Source organism: Carcharhinus amblyrhynchos, chromosome 5 (genome assembly GCF_965287045.1).
Source record: "Carcharhinus amblyrhynchos chromosome 5, sCarAmb.v2.hapA, whole genome shotgun sequence".
Classification (NCBI taxonomy): Eukaryota; Metazoa; Chordata; class Chondrichthyes; order Carcharhiniformes; family Carcharhinidae; genus Carcharhinus; species Carcharhinus amblyrhynchos.
In genome coordinates this window covers 1,578,346-1,592,548 of record NC_137328.1, presented here as the reverse complement: position 1 = coordinate 1,592,548, position 14,203 = coordinate 1,578,346, and the positions used below count along the sequence as shown (strand labels likewise).

Below are 14,203 nucleotides of genomic sequence, written 5' to 3'. Positions count from 1 at the left end.
TAATCATTGACTTTTAAACCCATAGCCAGAGCTGCCCAGTTTAGCGAATTATACAGATAAACTATTTTTACACCAATTCTGGTGAAAAGGGTGTAGGAGCAGCAGACAATATAAATATTGAAAATGACTGATAAGTATCTCATAAGTATATCAGTAATTATAGAAAAGAAGTAAATAAAAAGTTCAAGATTTTAGGATTTGAAACCTTGTATGGATGTTTACCATTTCAAGGTAAATTCCACCTAGTTAGCTTGTAATTTTATTTGAACTTTGCAAGTTGTACCTCTCTAGTTTTATTTTAACTTCTTACAATGCAAGAAATGGCGAAAATGTTCAGAAGCAGGGAGACTAAATCAACGGTTCTGGTTCATGTCAACTGTGCAAAGGAGTTTAAACTTGTTTTCAATCTTGTTCCTAGTGAAAAATCAGGTTCAGCAATTAGTAGCTGATAAAGTTTAAAATGAAATCTTAATCATCTCTTGCTCACTCTGACATGATGGGAATTGTTAACTGGTATTCTGTAACATTGTTGTGTCTGACAGTGGAAATGCTTGTGGAAAGAAGGAATGGCTGCTCTGAATAATTACTGCCAGCAATTGTAGACAGTACAGTCTGTAGAAATCGTTATGGCCTCTCCACTTAGCATGTCACAATCCCAGAGGGGCAGAAAGGATCACGTTGCATATATGATTATAAAGAATTCTGCTGGGCTGAATCATCAAATGATTTAGCTTTAAACATCTGTGTGGATTTATCATGGTGAAGTGAATAGATAAGTCTGACTTGTAATACAGTCCTGAAGGCTCATACAGTCTACTACAAATGTACAAAACATGCATTTCATTATTGTATGGAATAATGTGCTTTTAAACAGAAGGCACCTGGGCAAAACTGTCTCAAAAGACAATTAAAATACAATTGACAATAGTTAACTTGAGCTAGGATGTGCATATAATCAACCCTTTTACTAATGCAAAGAATGCCTTTTCAGTGATGGTGAGTGGTCCAATTTCTCCTCTCTTTCTTGATGTGAAAAAGAATGTTTAATAAAAAAAAACATTCGAGAACATGTTCAAGAAAGCAAAGTGAAGTTTTGAAGAACTTTTTAACTTTAGTGCCAGAGTGTGGGGAAATGAATTATTTAGAATGGTTGTCCCATTTAAATCAATTCAAGAAACGAGCCTAAAAGAAAATAAGGTATGTGTAGAAGTGACTTATTTTTTGAATTATTTGCTCTCATATTTACATGAAAAACTTTTTTTTCTCTAGTTCAAATCTGGCAGATTTTCAGTACACATAATAATGTCAACTTCAAGCTCATCTATCTTGTCAGAATAAGAAATCGTGCCAAAAGAGCTAAAAATGTATAGTGAGGCATATCTGCTGCAACATATGGAGCTTTGACAATGTTCTGAAGTTTGTACTTCCTTTGTTCGGCTTACCATCTTTCATTTCGGGTAGTGGGAGAAAAGTCGTGGAACTTATTTTTCCAGAGCCCACAGAAAATGTTTCTGTAGAGACCAAATTGTAGGACTTGGAAAAGGACCAGGGAATATTTTTGTAATCTAATAAGTATTGAACTCCTACAAATGGAATGGAGATAATTCTTTTGGTAAGGAGAAACAAACTTTGTAAAGAGGCTTTGGTATAATTTTACAGATGTAAAGAGATGATACTGAAAATATAATTAAAACCCTTTTTATTTATTAATCTTGTATTAAAATATTTTCAATTACACTGAAGGCAGTCTGCCCAGACGCAGTGGTCTGAACACAAATTTGCTGTGAAACAGTAATGTGTACTGAATGCCTCCCTGCAAAGTTAATAGAAATTATGCTCCTTGGATATATGCTTCCCACAGATGGAGAAACATTCCTTTTTTACCCTGAATTATGCCTCCCAGCATTTTACCTTGATGTCTCCTGTTGTGGGAAGGTTCATTTTTCGCATACAGGAATTCTATATCCATTTTTAAATGGTTCAATACAGGTTAAGGCCCAGTATTTTTATTTTAACTGTTGCTAATGGTGCTGTTTCATTCACTGGCAAAACCCAGAACAAACCTGGTTTAGGTATCCATTCAAAGTGTTATTTAAAAAGACACCTTTAATAATATGAAGGACAACCTGAAACTGCAGTGCATAGAACATAACAGCGCAGTACAGGCCCTTCGGCCCTCGATGTTGCGCCGACCAGTGGAACCAATCTAATGACCCTCTAACCTAAACTATTCCAATGTTATCCATATGCCTATCCACTGACCATTTGAATGCCCCTAAAGGTGGCGAGTCCACAACTGCTGGAGGCAGGGCATTCCACGACCTTACTATCCTCTGAGTAAAGAACCTACCTCTGACATCCGCCCTATAATTACCACCCCTTAATTTAAAGCTATGTCCCCTCGTGTTAGCCGTCACCATCCGAGGAAAAAGGCTCTCACTGTCCACCCTATCCAATCCTTTGATTGGATAGGATGGTGCATTTGCTCAGAGATTTTCCTGCTGCACCAGCATAACTTTGGTGGAAATTTGGCATTGTTTATATTGCAGTTAGGGTGGTGTAATGAGAGGATTGCAAAGAAATTCATACCTAACACCCTGCCCGGAATTGTTCCCACAGACTGATAAAAGATTGGAATGGGGAAAACAAAATTGTTCTTTCAAAAACAATTTAAAAACAGCAAAAAGTTTTCTTGGGTCTAAGTGCTAAAATGTCCACATTCAATATCAATGCTTTCATTGAACAGGGTAAGATCCTAGAATCCCTGCAGAGCAGAATAAGGTCATTCGGCCCAACAAGTCTACATCCACTCCCCCGCTCTATCCCCAAACCCCTGCCCCACCTATTTACCCCACTAATCCTGCTGATTATGTTTTGGGATGCCAAGGGGCATTTTAATCATGGCCAAACCACCTAACCTGCACATCTTTGGAATGTGGGAAGAAACCGAAGCACGCGGAGGAAATCCACACAGTCACCCAAGGCTGGAATTGAACCCACTGGAATTAATGTCTGTGTGCCCTAGCTAGTAAGAAGTTATGGTCAGTGTCCTTGGAAGAATTAAAATTAGATACTTAGGTGTAGACTTTCCCTGGAGAGGCAGAAAAGCAGAAATTTTACACAGGTAGTGAAACATTTAGAGGTGGAAATTGAGGGAACTGAAACAGACAAATTAGCAGTAGGCAAATAAAGATTGAATCAGCAGAAATTGGAACTGGAATTGGAGGAACGGGAGAAAGAGAGGGAGGCTAAAAGAGAAAGTGGAGAGAGAATTCCAGGAAAGGGAATAGCAAAGGGAGTTTAAATCAAAATGGCTCAAGCTGAGAAAGAAAAATCCCACTGTGTCCATTGAAGGCAGTCCTGGTGAGAGAAGCAGTACCAGCTCAGACAGGAGGAGGGGTGGCACAGTGGTTAGCACTGCAGTCTCACAGCACCAGGGACCCAGGTTCAATTCCTGGCTCAGGTCTCTGTCTGCATGGAGTCTACATGTTCTCCTGTGTCTACATGGGTCTCCTCCCACAGTCTGAAAGACGGGCTGGTTAGGGTGCATTAGCCATATTAAATTCTCCCTCAGTGTACCTGAGCAGGTGCCGGCGTGTAGCAATTCGGGGATTTTCACAGTGATTTCATTGCAGTGTTAATGTAAACTTACCTGTGACATTAATAAAATTTTAAAAACCCATGTTAGACTACATAAGTGTTTTGTGAGTATCTTACAAGATCCTGTGATGTGGCTCAGAACACTGGAGAATTTCCCAAAGAGCTTTGACAGAGAGATACAAATGCCAGGATCTGAGCTTCTCAGCCAGGAGACTATGTGCTTGTGCTCCTGCTAATATTGGATGAACCCCTAAAAGACCGGTACAGAGTAGCAAAGAAGCCTGGGGAGCTAAATTATCTAATTGATGCTCAATACCATAAAAAACCACAGTGAGAGGAATGATGAGGATGAGGTAGAGGGAGATGTGGGTGAAATATTATGGAGCTGTGGGGATTGGCTCGCAAACACAGAAATTCAAGCAAAATTGGGCACCATATTCACCTACCTAAATGCACAACGGCGAGGAGATGTGATGCGGTTGCTCACTGCATTTAAAAATATCTGCAGAGATAAATCAAGTGGCATCTCCTTAGCTCCACATGATGTAGATGAGGGAAGGTTGGAGCACCCATAAATGGAGCCTTGCAACAGTAACGAGTTCCCCAGTTCTGGTCATGCACAAGATGAATAGCTCCACAAGGCTCTGCATTGACTACTGCGAGGTTAATGCAGTGACCAGAGCTGTCTCCTACCCAATTCCGTATGTGGGAGACTGCATAGATAGGGTAGGCAATACAGTCTGCATAACAGAGAGAGATTTACTCAAGGGATACTGGCAGACAGCTTCCCTGTGGAAATCTCCGCTATTGCGGCTGCAGTGTCGAGTCATATCATTTGGACTTCAAAATAACCCAGCCTCCTTTCAAAGGCTGATGAAATGCGTGCATGCCTGTGTGAGGAGGGGGTCTGAATTACTTGAGGAGGGCTGAATGCATGATATCGCATTTATTACTTTTCTCTGGTTTAGTGATTACTAAATTTGCTCTTTGTTTCCTGATCGCTCACATCTTAAATAGTTAAATACAGTCTGATTTGAAAAAGGCATATTTTTGTGAAAAATAAACTTAAAACCTTCCTGGTGGAGTAGCATTCATCCCTTCTCACCTGGTCAGAACAGACTCCATTTCCACCAACTGCTTTTGCAGGACTTGAACCCATGTACCCAGAACATTAGTCTCTGGATCGCCAATCCAGTAGCGGTAGCACTCCGCCACTTGTGTTGGAAAATTGTAGTGTTTATCATAAGGGGTTATTAGCTTATTTAGCATTCTAGAAATTTGCTCTGCTTGGAAGGGTTGAGATCTTCAAGTTTTTAGGTGTCCAGATCACCAACGACCTGTCCTCGTCTCCGCATGCTGACACTATAGTTAAGAAAGCCCACCAATGCCTCTACTTTCTCAAAAGACTAAGGAAATTTGACACGTCAGCTATGACTCTCACCAACTTTTACAGATGTATCATAGAGGGCATTCTTTCTGGTTGTATCACAGCATGGTATGGTTTCTACTCTACCCAAGACCACAAGGAACTACAAAAGGGTCGTGAATGTAGCCCAATCCATAACACAAACCAGCCTCCCATCCGCTGACGCTGTCTACACTTCCTGCTGCCTCGGCAAAGCAGCCAGCATAATTAAGGACCCCACGCACCCCAGACATTCTCTCTTCCACTTTCTTTCTTTGGGAAAAAGATGCAAAAGTCTGACGTTACATACCAACCAACTCAAGAACAGCTTCATCCCTGCTGCTGTCAGACTTTAGAATGGACCTACCTTGCATTAAGTTGATCTTTCTCTACATCCTATACATCCAGACTGTAACATTCTGCACTCCCTCCTTTCCTTCTCTATGAATGGAATGTTTTGTCTGTATAGCACGCAAGAAACAATACTTTTCACTGTATGTTAATATATGTGACAATAATAAATCAAATCAAATTTCCTATCAATTCCCTGTTTACTAGATTTGTCATTTTACCTTTATATGCCAGTATTGTTCTCAATTTCTGCAGTGGGAAAGATAGATTTACATAGCAGACAGCAAGCTTTTAGATTCATTCTCATTGTATTGAATTGTGCTACTGAATTCAATTATTATTTAATTTTTTGTGTGTTTTCTCCTCTTCTCCACCCTCTAACCACCTTCCCCCTCCCCCCACAACCCCCCAATTCTCCTCTTCCTGCAGTCCATTGGGACCCATTTAGATCAACCATATCCAAGCCAGTCTCAAATAGTCTTACCACACGAGAAGACAGGCAGCCAGGACTTTGCACCCTTACAGCCAGAAGTGGATACCTCATACAGCTTCCTGAGAGACACTCCAGGGAACAGCAGGCCGCGTTCCCACTCCTCATCCCACTCTCTCCGCGTTAGTTCATCCACTGGATCCTTGAGACCAGAACATAATGGCTTCCGTAGAACATTTAGATTACCTTTGTAAAGTCTATTTTATTTTGCAGTTGGCTGTATTAAGTAAACATCACTTCTCTTGAAATGAGGGCAATTATAAAAAACCTTGTATTTGAGTTGTGATCTTCAGTTGAAAATCTCTTTTGAGTGTGTTTTGGTTAAACAGATCATCTGTTACTTATTTATGTTTGATCTTCATTTTTATTGAATAGTTATACTTTAAGTGCAAAAGAGTGACACATTTAAGTAATTTTGCATAGGCTTAAAATCAATAAGCCATTTTAGTCTCTATCTATCAAAGATTTTTTATACATGTCTGTTTTAAAGTGGGATGCAGCACTTTAATAGGATCGCTAAAGCTATTTGAAATGTATACCAATGATTCCTGTCATTTCATGGCAGCCCTGCCATGGTTCACTGAGCCCCCTCTTCTCTCTTGTCAACTGAACTGAAGACAAGCATTTAGTTGCAAACTTTAAACAGGTTGTGCAGAGCAGAAATGATGTGACTGGTTCTTCTCTGCACAATAATGTCACTCCTGGTCAATGTGAGAAGGTCAGATTGCCTCTCACCGAACTACATGATGATAGCATTGCTCAGTTGAACGTACTGAGTTAACTGTTGGATCTGGTCCCCGAAGGCTCTCAACCTCATCCTCTTATCAGTTATTGTCTGATAAGAAAAGGTGAAACAACTGTACTGAGAGAAATGGGGATGACATGTTTATGTACTGTGCAAGGTCAGTTCCTGAATGAGTGTCACGATTGCAACTAATCCATTTAATATGTTCTCAAAGACTTTTTGAAGTAATTGCTACTTTGGCCTTCGTGGCAGAGAAAAGCTGCCAGAAGTAGCCTGGAAACATTGCAGTTAAGCTAATCACACTGACCCTCCGAGTCACAAACCAGATGCTGACTGGCACTGCAGAACGCTGATGCTGAATTTAGGCACTTCAGTGCCAGATGTGAAGTTTTTATAACAGTGCAATTGGGTTCACCCTGCCTCGTAGCAAGCACGTAACAGATTCCCATTCCTTTTTTATTAAAGTGATAGCGTATACCTCCTCATTTCCACCTCATCCCTGTTCCTTATCTGAAGGGAAATGTGTTGGAATATGAAGGTAGAGATGGGAGCAAACGAGAATGTGGGTAGATTAAATCGAGATGACAAAAATAAAAACAAGAATGTAATTTCATCTTGGAATCTCATGGTTGATTAACCCCTAATCCAGTCCGCCCCCACCCGCAGAGAAAATGGTGCCGTATCGGAACCATAGCTGTTGCCCTGCATTTTCTGCTTTGTAGCACACAAGTAAAAGGCTCACGTCAGGCCAATATGTCAGGGAGTTGACATGAAGCCCCTGTGACATTTCAGCTGGAAAGAGCAAGTGTCTCACAACCAACTGGTCAAATATCAAATAATAGGTCAGGCAGGAAGGAGCTGAGTGCTAACCACAAGGCGGGTTCCAGCAACATCTTTGACAAGTTTTTAGGTGCCTGCAATTTATGAACTGATTTTCAGTCAGTCATCAGTATTTGATCCCAGTGAATTATTTGCTATTGGTTACAGTTTTTAACCCCTTAGATGCAAGAATTATTTCATTGACTTCAAGGAGTAATTTGTAAGATTTTTCTAAAATTGTTTACAAACTCTTTAAGCAGTTGGGAATATTGTGCTGATTTTCAGTCAAGGGAAGGTATCAAATTTAAATTAGATTTTGGTTTCAGAAAGACCATTTTTCTATAAATTTCTGCTCATTGCCTGGAACAATGCAAAATTCCTTATTAAGTTATTGAAACGTGGGAAGTATTTCACACAAGATGTTTCACTCTGCAACTAAAAAACATACAATCATCATAGCAGCAGCAGCTGTACATTAAGAATATTCAACAAGAAAGTAGTTTTACATTCCTAACTGCCTTTCCTGTTGCGAAATATATTTCCATTGTCTCTTTATTGCCCTTTTCAATTCACAGAAATGGTGACAACAGAGTTTGGACACAATTTTTCACAAGGGGAGCAGTCAAAGTGAACAGTTTTTCAATAAGATTACAGTTCAAACAACTGCTCAGTTTTAGCGGCCACCTGCAGTAATCTCTGAATATTTTGATGCCAATCTCCATACAACTCAAGCTAGGGACACGTGCTACAAAATGGGATGGTAAATAGAATGAAAAGTTTCAGATATATATTTAAGTGATTTATGAAATTAGGACCACAAGAGCATCATTAATTGGTAGGAGTCCAAAGATGTGCAGGTTGGGTGGATTGGCCGTGCTAAATTGCCCCTTGCTGTCCCAAGGTGTGCAGTTCAGGGGGATTAGTGAGGTAAATATGTGAAGTTATGGGGATAGGGCAGGGACTGAGCCTGTATACGATGCTCTGTCAGAGAGTCAGTGCAGACTTGATGGGCCGAATGGCCTCCTTCTGCATTGTAGGGATTCTATAATTCCATTCTAAATGAGTGGTGTTTCCCACATCATGTTTACCAGGGCTGCTGGATGGCTGGAGAATATCTAAACATCTTTTACCATGAGGGATTATGCGGAAAGGGCTGAGGCAGGGATGGGCCTAGGTAAGGCAATCTCTTGGAGAGTCAGTGCTAACACGATGGGCTGATTGGCCACCTTCTGCACTGTAGGGATTCTATGGTTTTTCACCTTCCTGCTAGCAAGAAAAGCCCCATTCCTTCACTCTAGATTGATGAACAGCAAATCAGTCTGAGAGCCCCCTCACTTGATTCTGATGATGTGGCTAAGTAACCGAGCAGTGTACACCGAAACCTCAGGAATGGAGTTTAGAAGCCAGCAGAGACATACAAAGTGCTGGCACAATTTCTTTCTCAGAAGACTAAGAAAATTTGGCATGTCAGCTATGACTCTCAACAATTTTTACAGATGCACCATAGAAAGCATTCTTTCTGGTTGTATCACAGCTTGGTATGGGCTCCTGCTCTGCCCAAGACCACAAGGAGCTAAAAAAACGTTGTGAATGTAGCCCAGTCCATTACGCAAACCAGCCTCCCATCCGTTGACTCTGTCTACACTTCCCGTTGCCTCGGCAAAGCAGGCAGCACAATTAAGGACCCCCCACGCACCCCAGACATTCTCTCTTCCACCTTCTTCTTTCAGGAAAAAGATACAAAAGTCTGAGGTCACATACCAACTCAAGAACAGCTCCTTTCTGTTGCTGTCAGACTTTAGAACGGACTTGCCTTGCATTAAGTTGATCTTTCTCTACACCCTAGCTATGACTGTAACACCACACTCTGCACTCTCTCCTTTTCTTCTCGATGAAGGATATGCTTTGTCTACAGCACGCAAGAAACAATACTTTTCACTGTATGGTAATACATGTGACAATAATAAATCAAATTTGGGAAAAACAGAAAGCAAATCTGAAATTGAACCACAAATGGTAAATTAACAAGTGTGCCAATGCACAATTACTTTAGGTTTACATTTCAGTTCAATATTCAATTCTAGAAAGTGGAAAGTAACAAAATGTAAGTGTTATCACCTAAATCAATGACTATTAATATTCAGTTATATGTATTTCTGAATTTCTAACTGTATTGAAAACTAAAAATTCTCCTTAAGGTGCCTCTGATTTGAGGTTGGCACATAACCTCACTTTTTATGTCAGTGATTGCTTTAGTTGCTCTCCTTTGTAAATATGTAATTGTATTTTTCTTTGCTATCATCACTAATGGTTAAAATGTAAAACGGTTAAGTGTGTTTTATTTGTGTAAACGAATTTTTATACAGACAGTAGCATGCATCTTTTCAATGTAATGGAGGTTTTATTGATCTGAAGCTGTGATAACTCTACCATTTGCCTAGGTTCAGGTTGTAGCTTTCCAGCTTGGTTTTCTGGTGCTGATAACTGTGCAGAGTTGTCATTTTTACACATTCTTGAGTACCAGTATTATTCAACAAATGAATCCAAAATGGACCACAGTGGTACTGCCACATTACCATCTCAACCCAACCTGTCATTTTGAGTGGGGTATCAAGGCAGTTTAGTCATGATCAAATTCATATTTCAGCAGGAAATTTGTGGCAGCAATTCTGTCTTCAAGTGGAAACTAGTTTTAAATTGGTCTGCATTGTTTTAAGACCTTCCTGCAGCTCTTGTGCAAATAACACTCCATTTTCCAGCCTTTTTATTCGCAAAGTTATCCTGAACTTCAGATAGAAATTCATCAGGCTGTTAGGAGACAATTGTGAACAAATCAAATTTAAGGGGAGTGTCACAATGAAAAAGTGAATGTTTAGAATGTTTCCAGAAAGTACTAGAAGACACCTTAACCTATCAGCAAACTCTCCGAAGGCTGAAAGAAGATGTGACTAAGAGGTGGTCAGACAACAGAAGCAGAAAGTTGCAGGTTCGAATCTGCAGGGAAGTCAAAGCACAACCCATCAGCTGCCCTTCACAGGGGCAGTTTGGCGAAGTTGATGTAGTGTGACACGAGTCAGGGGACCTCTCCCCAAGCTCTTAAATTTGGTGGGGTCAGTAATGGCTTCAATCGATGTACAATCGGTGCTTTAGCCAAGGTATGCTTCCCTTGCAGATTTTTCAGCCGACGTGTATTAAAAGGGATAGAAATTTTAGGAATTCGTTGTCAAGTATTCACCTTCTGCTCTGATCTGTAAGTTCAGAAAGGACAACCCATTGGCAAGTTGGCTGGTTAATATTAAACCAAGACTCTATCCAGTTTAAAACTCTTGCTGAAATTAGCATATTAAATGTAAGATCAATGAAACTTTGTACAAAAAATAAAATGTTAGCATGTCGTTGCTACAGTGATTGGAAAATGCTAATTTAAGGCTTTGGGGTAAAAGAACATCACAGTTGGTTTAAGGTTGTTTTATATCTGTGACACATTATATATTAATACACAGGCTTACTAACAAATCCCGCCATATTGTCAGTGATGAGCTGAGATTATGTTTTTTTTCCCTGTCATGTACAGTACATTATTGAGGCTACAGATTTAAGGTGGTCTAATAGGTGGAGCTGTGGTTTTATTAGTGTGTTGGAGCATCAGTGTGTACAGATTGAAATCTAAAATGATGTCTATATTTGTATGGAATCTAAATTATTGACCTTGATTATTAAATATTTGATTATTCTGATAGTTTCCATCTTTTTTATACTCTCTGTTCATTGTCCAAATTCCTTTAATTTTGAGTTATACACAATCTTCCTGCCCTACCACTTGACTGCTTATTAAGCCCTTCAGAACATCAACCAGAGGTTATGCTAATAAACTGGTAGAAAATTAGTTTAAACGTAAACACTTCCATCTCCATTGCCATCTTTTTGAAATTTGCTATTCATCATTCTGATGTAAGGAAAGTCAAAAAGGCAAATCTATTCCCGAACCTTTACCTGCATCTTCATAATGAGGGAGAAGGTAGTTGAGACAGGGGATTGGCTAAAAATTGATTAAGAGGAGGGATTAGAAAGGGTGAATTTAAAATTGATAAATCTCCAGGACTGGATGAGATGCACCCACGAATATAGAGGTTAGCAACTGCAGAGTTACTGGCTGCAATCTTTCAATCCTCAAATACTAGGTGGTGCCAGAGGACTGGAGAATTGCGAGTGTTATTCTCATGTTCAAAAAAGGATGTAAGGATAGCCCCAGCAACTACAGGCTAGCCAGTTTCACCTCAACGGTGGGAAAGCTTCTAGAAATGATAATCCATGGCAAAATCAACAGTCACTTGGACAAATGTAGATTAAGGAAATGGATTTGTTATGGGCAAATCATATTTAACTAACTTAAGAATGGACAAAGTTGATCAGAGTATCCATTTGATGTCATGGAGTACATGGGCTTCGATAGGCGTCAGATAACAATTTAGCCCACGAACAAAAGAGACAGTGACAGTGGATAAGAAATTAATGAAGCCAATCACAATAGTGGTGAACAGTTGTTTTCTGGACTGGAGGAAGGTATGTTGTGGAATTGTCATGAGTCAATATTAGGACCCCTGCTTTTATTGATCTATATTAATGAGTAATGCGTTAGGGTTAATAATGAATGACTTGAATGTTCAGAGCACGATTTCAAAATCTGGAAGTATTGTAAACTGTGAGGAGGGGATGATAGACTTCAACAGGTATAGGTTAGGTGTAATAGGCAAACGTGGCAGAAGAAATTTAATGCAGAGAAGTGGAAAGTTAGGAAAAACATGGGAAGTCACTAGATAAAGGGTACAATTCCAAATAAGAACATAAGAAATAGGAGCAGGAGTATGCCACCTAGCCCTTCGAGCCTGCCCCGCCATTCAATAAGATCATGGCTGATCTGAAGTGGCTCAGTTCCACTTTCCCGCTCTCTCCCCATAACCCTTAATTCCCTTGTCTGTCAAAAACCTATCTACCCGTGACTTAAATATATTTAGCGAGGCAGCCTCCACCACTTCAAAGGGCAGAGAATTCCAGAGATTCACCACCCTTTGAGTGAAGAAGTTCCTCCTCAACTCCAATCTAAGCTGACCCCCCTTATCTTGAGGCTGTGCCCTCTTGTCCTGCTATCCTTTCTAAGTGGGAAGAATCTCTCTACCTCTACCCTATCCATCCCTTTCATTATCTTATATGTCTCTATAAGATCCCCCCTCATCCTTCTAAACTCCAACGAGTACAGACCCAGTCTATGTAGTCTCTCTTCACAGTCCAACCCCCTCATCTCTGGTATCAGCCTAGTGAACCTCCTCTGCACTCCCTCCAAGGCCAAAATATCCTTGCGCAAGTGCGGCGACCAAAACTGCACACAGTACTCCAGCTGCAGCCCCACCTGTGCCCTGTACAGTTGCAGCAAGACCTCCCTGCTTTTATTTTCAATCCCCCTCGCTATAAAGGCCAGCATCCCATTCGTCTTCTTGATCACCTGCTGCACCTGCAAACTGGGTTTTTGCGACTCATGCACAAGGACCCCCAGGTCCCTCTGCACCGTAGCATGCTGCAGCTTTTCGCCCTTTAAATAGTAATCCCTCCTACTATTACTTCTGCCAAAGTGGAATGGGGTGTAAGAACACAGAGACCTGCAGTGTGTGTGCACAAATCATTGAAGGTGTCAGCACAGGTTGAGAAAATGCTTGATCAGGTATTCCGTATCATGGGATTTATAGATAGAGGCACAGAGTACAGAAAAAATGGACATTACAATGAACCTTTATAAGACACTGGCTCAGGCTCAGTTGGAGTATTGCTTCCAATTCTGGGCTGTACATGAGCAAGGATATGAAGGCTCTAGACAGGGTGTAGATTCACTAGAATGTTTCCAGGTGTAAGGAACTTTGGTTACAAGGATAGATTGGAGAAGATGGGACTGCTCTCCCAGGAGAAAGGAAGGTTTAGCGAAGATTTGAATAGAAGTCTTTAAAATGATGAGGCATTTGAACAAAGTAGATAGAGAGAAACTGTACCCTTTGGCAGAGATTTTTAATTTATTTATTAGTGTCACAAGTAAGCTTACATTAACACTGCAATGAAGTCACTGTGAAAATCTCCTAGTTGCCACACTCTGCCGCCCGTATGGTTACACTGAGGGAGAATTTAGCAGGGTCAATGAACCTAACCAACACATTTCTCAGATTGTGGGAGGAAACTGGAGCACCCAGAGGAAACGCATGCAGCCATGGAGAGAACTCTGCACAGACAGTGACCCAAGCCGGGAATCAAACCCAGCTCCCTGGCGCTATGAGGCAGCAGTGCTAATCACAGTGCCATCGGTTCACCCCCTGAGAACTGATTGAAGGTCACTGACAAAAGAAACAACGGTGACATGTTGAAAACTTTTTTTATTCAGTGAGTGGTTAAGATCTGGAATGTACTGCCTGAGTGTGCGGTGAGAGCAGATTCAATTATGGCTTTCAAAAGGGAATTGAATGATGATCTGAAGAGGAAAGATTTGCAGAGCTGCTGGTGAAAGGCCAGGGAGTAGGACAAGCTGAGTAGTTCTTACAGAATTGACAGCAAGGATATGACAGGCTAAATGGTCCCCTGTGCAGTAACTATTCCGTGATTCTATAGCTGCTATTTGACACGGGAATGGGGATATTGTCAGCTGACTGGAAACCAGGTGAGAGTCCCGTGTTGCCTCCTTTTTGGACAGAGGCTAACCTTCCCTAAGATTGAGGCTCCTGAAGGCAGAGCTGCCAACCAGCAGATGTCCGTTGCA

General features: G+C 40.8%; 1 protein-coding gene across 2 annotated transcripts in view; it reads left to right on the top strand.

Annotated features, from left to right (window-relative positions):
• ccdc171 (coiled-coil domain containing 171) overlaps positions 1 to 11,144 on the top strand; it is a 218,560-nt gene extending 207,416 nt beyond the window's left edge. Inside the window, exon 25 of one of the 2 annotated variants that reach the window (XM_080188307.1) lies at positions 5,786 to 11,144. In XM_080188307.1, coding sequence (XP_080044433.1) covers positions 5,786 to 6,040 — 255 coding nt within the window. In that variant the 3' untranslated portion in view covers positions 6,041 to 11,144. The remainder of the gene's footprint in view (positions 1 to 5,785) is intronic. The other variant, XM_080188306.1, reaches the window with a different exon arrangement.
• The last annotated feature ends 3,059 nt before the right edge of the window (positions 11,145 to 14,203 follow it).